At 25.9% G+C, this 11,142-nt stretch overlaps 1 protein-coding gene across 1 annotated transcript; it reads left to right on the plus strand.

The window, feature by feature from the left end:
• The first annotated feature begins 9,142 nt into the window (after window positions 1-9,142).
• Window positions 9,143-10,776, plus strand: LOC122860389 (carbonic anhydrase 1-like). Its single transcript, XM_044164181.1, has 6 exons — window positions 9,143-9,289; window positions 9,367-9,546; window positions 9,631-9,775; window positions 9,861-9,975; window positions 10,043-10,273; window positions 10,341-10,776. Exons 1-6 carry the CDS (start codon window positions 9,226-9,228, stop codon window positions 10,551-10,553), a joined length of 948 nt encoding a protein of 315 aa, XP_044020116.1. The 5' UTR covers window positions 9,143-9,225; the 3' UTR covers window positions 10,554-10,776.
• The last annotated feature ends 366 nt before the right edge of the window (window positions 10,777-11,142 follow it).

Consider the following 11,142-nt stretch of genomic DNA (forward strand, 5'->3'; position numbering starts at 1 on the left):
TAATTTTGAAATATAATGAAAGATGATTAATATAAATTTATGTATTGTGAACTATATTTTAAAGACACAATTTATTTTTTCATTATGATTTTGGTGAATATTTATGGACAAAGTTGTTAATGGAATTGAAGATATATATTAAATGACTTTCATGACATGTATATATTTTTTTTAAGTCTAAAAAGAACATTGTAAATCCATTGAGCACCCTTGGGGAAATTTTTTTTTTCGTTTTCTTCAACGAAAATCTTAACACCCTTGGTAATATCGCACGATTCAGTTGTTGTTTATTGCCAAATCCTTTTAGTCAAAGTTAAGCATTAAAAAAAAAATGAAGGAAAAAAATATATATTTTGTAAATTAAAAGGCGCCATGGACTTTATATTAAAAACGCTAATCACCCTCTGTCCTATCCTAACGACACTCTCACACACACTCACCATACTTTTATTTTCTCATCTTATTTTTATTTTTTTTTTTCATTTCTTTTTTACCGCAACTTTTAATGGATATATCGAGGCTTTTTTTTTTCCTTTTCTCGTACCCATCTTTCATGGCTCCCCGGGGACCACCTCGTTAACTCAACACTACATGTCTTCGACTGATTTTTTTTTTTTTTTTTTCTTTCTTTTTAATTTCATGTCCCCTTCTCTCGTAATATTCTTCTCGCATTCCCATATACTTCATTATTACCACGGGATAAATTTAGCTTATATGCATCGTCAAAATTTCAGTCTCAATTTTGTTCGATGAATAAACCATCTATATAATTTTCTCATTTTATTTTTATTTCAATTAACCTATATAATAAAATTTCAAAATTACAAAATACATCAATTTTTTTGTGTATAATAAATTGAACTTTCGGTAAAAAAAAACGACATTTGTCGTCTGTAGAATTTTTTCTTTTTCGAAAAAAAATGTCAATCCATAATAGAACAATGAAATTTTCGAATTTGGTTCGCGAGAATGCGGGCGTGTCGTTGTTCTCATTTCCGTGAAATTTAAAATATCCATTTAAAGAAAAATAAGTTGTAAAAAAAAAAAAAATGATAAATTAATTGTATATTAAAAAATAAAGTGCAATCTGGTGCGGTGTATCTTACATTGGCCTGTGGCTATCAAATTCTCTCGTTATATTACTACGAGTGTGCTCATTTGATTAACAGCAAAACGCCCATACAACTTTATATATATAGAAAATAAAAAAAATAACAACAACACACAATAAACTTGAAGCACACATCTTCAGTCTATCGTATTTTTATTGTTTTATTTTTTATATATTTGTCTTGGCATACAATTGCAAGAGAAAGAATAAGAGTAACAAGCATAAGAAACAAAAAATAAAAAAATTGCACGAGACGTAAAGATGTCTCAGCCAAGTTTGTTATATCTTCATTAAAAATTATTATATATATACAGATCCAGGAGGTTCGGCTTGTACTCTATATGTATGTGTATATAATATACCAAGACAATTTTTAAATATGTATTTGTGTTCATGAAGAAAATTATGCGTGCGAGGTATCACATTGCCTTCGGGTCAAGCCGCGCGAATAATTGGCTTCCAAGCTCGCGTAATATACTCTCAACAGTATTTTTTTTTTTTTTAAATTTATTTTATGCTTTCATCTTTGAATATTCTTCTTTTGTCCATTGTTTTAATTTTTTTTTCTCTTTGGGCGTTTAACTGCACACAACAAATTACATCTACAAATTGATTTTGCATATTAATATGTAAATTGTTGTATATATTATTATTAATATTATACAAAATTTATTATTGTTTATTTAATAGAAAAATAAATAATACAAAATGACAAATATACAATTACAATATTTAAAATTTTAAAAATCACCTTACATTAAATATTCATAAGTATTTCCGGTGAATATATTTTTAATATTTTGAAATGTAATTTTTTAATTTATAAATAAACAAAGAAAATAATGATAATTTTATAAAGATAATAAGAGAATTTACCATTTCTTTAGCGTCTAAATTAAAGGGCAAAATTATAAGAAAAAAAAAAAAAAGGAATAATAAAGAAAGAAATAAAAATTCTTCAGGTGACTTCCGGTTGGGACTTGGGAGGCAATGCTAGTGTCCCTAATTACCGTGTCGGTTCATGAATACCATTGCTGCGAACATCGCGCACACATCGTCAATTCAAAGTTAAAATAAAAAAAAAAAAAAAATACCATACACAACGTCACGGAAGCTAGCGTGGCGTCATTGGGTTGTTACTCTTTCTACTGCTCATGAATTTATGTATCTCTGCATTTATACTAACGCAATGTTTAAGTACCCCAAGAAAGTAACCAACCAACCAACCAGCCAACATAGATAAAGTATAAAAAAATATAAAAAATCAAGTATGTGTTGATGCGGCGGTTGAAGACCTATATATGGAATTAATTTAGTCCAACGACCACTCCATGTAATTCACCATTTGAAAAATAAACATTTTTATTTTTATTTATTTTTAACTCACAATTATTCACAATATTCTACTTAGCGGCATTTCAACAGTATATTTATTTATCTAGAAATTGTTTTGTATATATTTTAAAAACCAACGAAGGTATAACACACATCACTGGGAATGATTAGTGATGATGAAAGGGACAGTATAAAAAAATTTCTTGACAAAGGAGTCAAGTTAAAACATCGTGATTTTAACATATTAGCGTTAATTAAGGTAATTATGTCTCCGCAATGAGCATGTTTTTTTTTATTTATTTTTTAAGCGGTTACTTATTCTACAAGTTTTCTTCTTCATCCATATTCAAGTATGCCAACTTCCGAAGGTTATTAAGGTATACCTTGTAATAATACCAATGTCTATCTATATAGACTGTCATCGCGTGGGATCATTTTTGAATAATTAAAAATGTATATTATTAAAAATTTAAAAAATAAAAAAACTTGAAAATAAATTAGTGGATATATTTTAACATTTGAAAAATAATTGAAATATTATTATAAAAGTACTAAGTAAAATTATATTGACATTTAAATAAATTATAAATAATGAAAATATATTTTTTTAATTATTCAATATAATTAAATTTTAATTTAATAATTAATCTTGTGATTTCGATTTGTTGAGAGGGATGAAAGAGTTCACGAAAGGATGTATGATAAAAATAAAAAGAGGTTAAAGTATTTTGTTGAGAGTGAGTGAGTGAGTGAGGGGGTGGTTGGGTGGTTGTGTTGATGAGGGTGCACATGAAGCACAAGGGTTAAAGTAAAGATATGAAGGAGTGAGAGGGAGGGAGGAAAAATAAAAAAAAAAAATAGAAAAAGAGGGTTAAAATGTGGATGAACGACGAACAAGTTAAAAAGGGAAAAGGCTGCAGCTATGACCAATGGCAGCCAGGGACAAGAACCCAGAACTCTGGGCGCCTCTGCCGTATCGATCCTCCGACCAACTTCTCCTCTGTGCAATCATCCTCTCCCGGGGTCACCTCATCCTCATCCTCACCCTCTTTGTATATTTTTTTTTTTTTTTTTTTTTTTTCATCTATATACAACATAAAAATCTTTCTTTCTATATATATTTTTTTTTTCAAATTTATTTTCTTTATTTTATTTTTCATGTCTCAAAGATTTCTCTTTACTCTTCATTTCTGCAATATCTGTTTTGCACCACTTCAAGATACTCCAAAGATCCATCACATCTACTCAATTTTATTTTGCAGTCTACTACTATTTTTAAACTTTTTTTTTTTTTTATTTCTTTATTATTTCTTTCTCTCGTTTTCCCATGAGACATGTTACCATCAAGATAGCTTTAATATCAAAAATTTCTTTTAGAATATTTTGATATATATATTTTTTTCTAGATGTTATGATTTACCTTTGTCATGTTTTTATACGCAAGCGCAAGTATAAAGGAGTTGTCGCCCATAAAATTGTCAACCGAGTGTGTCACCAGTCAACGATTCGCGCAGGTTGGTGACATATAAACTTGATGCTCATGCGTAATCCACTGACCTATCCAAGTTGTGGTTATTAAAATTTTTTAACCAATCAAATACAACGTCAACTGAGGATGTCTCCTCCTCTTTAAATGTTTTTCTTTGTTTTAAATTTTTCCTTTTTTTTTTTGCATTACGCATCCTTGCTTTGTTTTATGTGTACTTGATATTTTTTCCTCTTTTTTTATTCTCAGACACAGTGCATGCACTTATATAGGTGTATGAGAATGTCTGTCGTTTGTATGTCTGTATGTCTTTTTTTTTTTTTTTATTTTGTTGAGTCGATTTTATCAACATTGGTGGACGTCGCTTGTGAGTCGTTTATTTTTTTTTCTTGTTGTACTTCTTTTTCTTGATGATCTTTTTTATTATTTTATTTATTATTGTATTTTGTTGATGGCATATAGTGGACGGGTGTACTCCCAAGTCTGTTGAATTCTTTGGTACGCCCACTCTATTATCCCAAGCGATGATGAGTGCGCGGGCGTGTATAGGGGCGCTCGTAATGTAACACACATCAGGTCCAAGGATTACCCTCTTTTCAAGTTTTTTTATTTATTTATTTTTTTCTTACTCATATACTATTCTTTTCTCGCGTATATTTGAGAGAGTAAAAAATAAGTTTGGATACTTACTGGACCTCTTGCTTCATTTTTTTTGTTTTTGTAAAGGTGGACTTCTTCGACGTGATATCTACCCACGTCTTAAAATGATTTGCAAACTAAAAAAGCCACCAAAAATAAATTAACTTGAACGAGATATTGTCGAAGGATGTTGAATTATTTTTTAAAATATATATTTAACATTTTATATATGGTATTTAATTTGTTTCTGCTATTTTAATTTGTGCGAATATTTAGGGAAACTTGGTGTTGAAAAAAACCATGAAACAATGAAAAAAAATATAAATGTATATAGTCAAATAATGTATATACGAAGGATAAAAAGGCAGGATTATTTCGTGAATATTACATTTGTGACTTGGTAAAGAGTAAAATTGTACGTTTGAGAAAGGTGTGTATTTCCGCGGTTCTTAATTTCCTTCGGGAATGCGCCTCAGTTTACGTGACGTTGCTCGAATGAATATCATTGTATTATTTACCATACTGGATTTCTTATTTTCTTATTTATATATTATTTCCAATTTCTCGCTTTTTTTTTTTATTTATATTTTTCATTTGGCAGAGAAATAATAAAGTACTTCCAAATTCCAATTTTCATAAAAAAAAAAAAAAAAATTGTCTGGTCTATGACATGACTAATCTACTAATTATTTAACAATTTTTTTTAGGCAATTTACATTTTTAAACAAACAATACAACTGCTCAACATAAACTAGGATTTTTTTTTTGGATTTTTTATAATTGAAAAAATTATGTCTGACCTATGATAGGACTGATCCACTAATTTTTATTTTTTAGGTCAAAAAATTATCTAACCACTTAAAAACCACTGAAATGAAATTAAAAAAAAAATATAATTAATAACAATTGACTGATTTATGATAAGACTGATCTACTAATTTTTTTTTTCTACCAATTATATAAGAAAAAAAAAAAACAAAAAAAAGATATTGACATTGACATATACTACTTAAATCAGACATCTGAATTTTCCCTTTTTGAATTTCTATTATCAAAAAAAGTATAAAAAATTGAAAATAAAAAATAATTAATCATAAAAAAAGAAGGAATTTATATATTTATACTGAGTCAATAAATGTATATTGTTGAATTTATGATAAAACACACAGACAAGTGTCAGTTTAAGAAATAAGAAAACAGGGAGTTTGTCAGTATGCCAAAGCAAATGAAATTGTATTAAAGTTTTAGCAGCTTATATATATCTATATACATCCAAGTTTTCGTTTCACAATTGCTCATCCTTTTTTTAGTCTCATTCCACTGACAGTTTTCTTTCGACACCCCCAAAGGGGCCCAGGCCAGATATTAAACTTGTCGCTTTAACGTAAAATGAAGCGAAGACTTTTTTATTTTTCCCCTTCATATACACATTTTTTTTTATCTCATATTTTTATTTTTTTAACGCAATAAAGTTAAAGCACGTTGAATATCAAAATTACGTTGTATTCCAGCGTGTCTTTATATTGTCTTTATGAAACAATAGATTTTTATGTATGTCTACAAAATTACTTACATAATTGATAAATGATTTTTTTTCTTTTTTTTCTTTTTTTACATCATAAAATAAATAACTGAATAATAATATTATTATTTGAAAAATAATATGACAAAAAATATAATTAAATAAGTGAGAGAATAAAAATAAATCAGTGCGAAAAACTGGTTTGTGTGTGTGTGTGTGTGAATACAGACACCTTCTGCTGCCAATTTGCAAGACTCACGCAACTAGACGGTTTTATTTACGATATAATTGAGATATATTGAAACGTGGGATACAGACGTCCAGCTGGGTTACTTTGAAAATTTCAGCGCCATCTTCTTGGGCTAATTATTTTTTGTGTTGTGCAATAAAAAGTAAAATAATAATGCAAAAAACAAAAATATTACAACTAAAAAAATACTCATACTTTCTCGTTTTTTTATATTTAATTTTTTTTTTTTTTTTTTTCTATGCTGTAATGTATTTACGTTATGTTATGATAAACAAGCTTTTTCATTTTTAGTTAACTATTTTTTATATCTTCCTAAAAAAATTATACATAGGCTAAAATTATTTTTACCTTTTTTAGCATTTAGAATTTTTTTTTTTTGTTTTTTAAATGACTATACCAGGTGTCGGAGTTTAGATAAATTGCAGTCTGCCTACTGTCGTATATCTGTGTCTAGGATGTATTTAAAATAGTCGAAAAATAAAATAGTTATATAAAAAAAAATTAAAATAGGATCCAAGAGGGTTGGATGTGGGATGAACCTCAAAGAAAAAAAACAGCTACCGAGATTTATCCACAAATAATCACAGGGTTTAAAAATAAAAAAAAAACATGGATTGTTATTGGTGAATATTTATATTGTTTTTTTTCTATTTAATACCATCGAGAAGATTGGTATACATATATAAATGTAGAAAAGGTTAAAGGGATGCCAGAAGAAATAAAAAAAAAAATGAAATGAAAATATGAATATGAAGACTGGCAAAACTATGGGGGTGTTATTATTCGTTGTGGCTTTGCGGTTGTCCGAGTAAATTAGCGGTTCTCTCAGCACGGGCCAACCCCGAAATCCATCTGTCATATATATATTCCCCTATGCTGACGTGAGACAATATTATATCCCATATGAAATTCTCAGAAATTAAAAAATTTTAAACGTCAGAACAAAGCCGGTATATAACAAATTTCCTTTTTTTTTTTTTTTTTTTAAATTTCTTTTTTTTTATTTAAAATGTAATATATGTATATAAAAATAATTTTTTTTTTTTTTTTGAATAATTAATTTATATTTTTAATTTTTAAGACATTTATGATTTTTTTTTTTTTCTATTTAAATATTTTTTATTTTATTTATAATATAATTTTTAAAAAATATTTCAAGTATGAATTTTTTTGATTTTTTGTTTATAAAATAATTTATTTATTTATTTAATTATTATTTAATTTTTTTTATAGGCAAAATATTATTTATTAAAAATTGATTAATATTAAAATTGAATTTAATTTTTTTATTTTTATTAAAATGATGATTGTGTCTACTCTGTTAAATTTTTCTCTAGCTCGTTTCTTTTTTGCCTCTTAAAAACCCTTTTACCTCATCTACGCAAACCTTAATTACATAGACCACCAATAATGGCCACCTTTGAAATGCCATAACAACCAAGCACGTCATCGTGATTTATACCCGGGAAATGGGACGTGCCTTCCAGGCTAAACTGTCTGCCCTCAATGTCTCTAAGAATTAAAAGCAAAAAAAACAAAAAAATAATAATCAAAGACTATATAGATTCTAATATCGCATAAACAACAGATTATTTTGTACATTAGCAAAAATTATCTAAAGATTCGATTTTTCAATTTATCATTAATCAAAAAAATTTAAAAAAAAATTTAAAATACTGATTTAAAAATAAATAATTCAGTAGAATTTAAATTTATCAAATTGCCTTTGTCATTAGCACTTAACTTAATGAATATTATATTTCTTTTATATTATAAAAAACATGGTAATTATTTATAATACATACAGTTGAATTTAATGTCGAGAAAAATATTTACATCGTATTTAGATCTTCTTGACAATTATCCATCCGGTGGGGTTAATAATTATGCAATATTCATGAATTTTAAAATAAAAAAAAAAATGACTATGAAGTTGGACAAATACGGAAAGACAATGTCGGTAGATTTTAACTGATTGTTCATTAACCATGACATATATTTATATGTATCCATAAAAAACCAGTAATGAATTTTGTTTTTAATTTTTATAAATTAACCCAAAGTAATAGTGTAGATGTATTTTAAAAAATTAAAAGAAATATTTTTAATATAATTAAGTACAGGTCAAAATAAATTGCCTGTTACTTTTGTCTTTTTTTTTTTTTTTGATAAAAGTTTATTTAATTAAAAATAAATTTTTAATTCATGGATTTGATAATGACAATTTTTTTTCAGGGTCATGAGGAATGAAAAAATTTATTCCAAGGTTTTTATTGTCTTTTTATTTTTGTAATTGTTAAATAAAATTTCGATTGGTTTAATTTGAATAATTATTAAAATTTTGAAAATGAAAAATTTATTTGTAAATTTTTATCTATAAATTTTAACAATGTACCTATTTATTTTTTACATTAAATTTATAATTTTTTATCTAAAATGTCTATTAAAAGAGACAAAAAATAATATGATTTAAAATGAATTTGAAAAATTAATTAAACGTGGATAACTTTTATGAAAACGAAACGAAAAAAACAATTATCATTAATATTTTTTGTGCTGTTTTAAAAATATTTTTTTTTTATCATTGTTTACTTTGGAAAAATAGAAAAAAGTTATTTGCTAATCTACTTGCTGATAATGACTATGAAAAACAATTTATTTCAAGGTATTTATTGTTTGTTTTTTTTTTTTTTTTCGATTATATTATAATTGTCATATGACGTTTTATCGCAAAAGAAAAAATAAAATTACATTGAAACTAAATATCAAAAAAAATATATAAACTGCAGCGGAGTAATTATTGTTTCACTATATAAAAACCTTATCGTTTGAAATAATAAAAAACTTTGTATTGTGTGAATACATTGTCTAGAAAATTTGAAATGTCTATTGCAAAATTATTGACTTTATTTTTGATAGTTAAAGGCTCAATTGCTGATGAAGCTGGTGATCAACTTAATTTTAAAATAAACAAAATAAAAAAAAAAATAAAAAAATAAAATATCTAATTTATTTGTTTAAAGATTGGAGCTATGAAAATCCAGATGATTGGAAAACTAACTACCCTGACTGTGGAGGTGAAAATCAATCACCAATTGATCTAGTAGAAAACGATACAATTCAATTTGGTGCTCTCGATTTAGACTGGAAAAATTATGAAAAACTACCAAAATCCGTTAAAGCTGTTAACATTGGACGATCAGGTACAATAAATTATTCATTATTAAATTTAATAAATAAATAAATAAATAAATAAATTTAATAAACAAAATTAAAAAAAATTACAGTTCAGCTTGATATGGAATGGAATGAGGATGAAATTCCATCAATCACATCAAGCCTATTCGATGGTGAATATGTTTTTGCTCACTATAATTTTCACTGGGGAGCAAATGACGATTCTGGAAGTGAACACACTTTTGATGGCCACTCGTAATTTATAAATTTAATACAATATTTATTTAATTATATAGAAGCCTGTTTGTCGATATTATTTGTTGATTTATTTTATATTTAGCTTTCCATTCGAAGGTCATATGATACACTATAAAAAAGATTACGGTTCATATGATGAAGCAATTGAGAAAAAAGATGGACTTGTTGCTATTGCTGCACTTGGTAGATTTCCTGACGTACGTTATATATTAATTAATGAATTAATGTAATTGTTATATTTCATTGGAAATTAATTATTTATAGGAAGACGAAGATTCAAAAAAAGTAGTTTTACAATCAATTACTCCTCATATTGATGATATCAAAGAAGTAGGAGGTTCAGCTGTAATTGACCCTTTTCCATTGACCGATTTTCATGTGGTTTATTCAGGAACCGATTTTGTTTCTTATAATGGATCGATGACATTTCCGAAATGCTCTGAAGTTGTTACTTGGATTGTAGCAGTAGATAAATTTGCAATGCCTAAAGATCAGGTTAAGTAATAAATAAAAAATTCATTTAGTATTGTTTTTTGTTATGATTTTTGATTTTATATTGCAGTTGGAAATATTGAGAACAGTTAAACTAACAAAAGAAGTAGATCACAATAATCGACCAGTCCAGCCAATTAATAAACGAAAAGTTTATGTCTTTAGTGCACGAAATGATCCTCCTATAAAAAAAGAAATAGAAAATGACAACATTATTGACGAAAACCTAGAATCACCAAATCCAGATGAAAATAAAGAGGAAAGCCCAAAAGGAGAAGAATAAATTCGAGAATTTAAAATATTTTAAAAAATAAATTAAAAAACTTTTATTAAAATTTAAAATATTGCAATGTTTGACCAAAAATCATTTCATGAGTTTTTTTTTATATTTATAAATGACATCTGTATTTTATTATGAAAATTAAATTTACAATGTTGTATTAAAAATTTCTATTGATATTTAAAAAATATAAATAAAATATTTATGATGATTAACAATAAAAAAATGATTTTCTTGTTTTTTTTTTTTTTTTTTTCTGTACAACTTTTTTACTAGTAATTTTTTTTTTTTTATTCAATGAAAAAAATTAAATAATTTTTATTAATTATTTTTTTTTGTTGATTTATAATAAAGCAGTATTTAAAATTTTTTTTAAAAAATATTAAAAATTTCATGTATATAATAATATATGCCTAACAAATGTTGAACAATGAAAAAAAAAAGTTTACTGATATTTACGAAGGACATGGTATTTTTCGATTATTATTTTAATTGTTTCGTGAGTACTTATCACTTTGTGAAAAAGAAAACAATAATTATTACAACAAGGAAAACATTGAAAAACGAAAAATTATTTTCATAAAAGATAATA

The sequence above is a fragment of the Aphidius gifuensis genome, linkage group LG1 (genome assembly GCF_014905175.1).
Source record: "Aphidius gifuensis isolate YNYX2018 linkage group LG1, ASM1490517v1, whole genome shotgun sequence".
NCBI classification, from domain to species: Eukaryota; Metazoa; Arthropoda; class Insecta; order Hymenoptera; family Braconidae; genus Aphidius; species Aphidius gifuensis.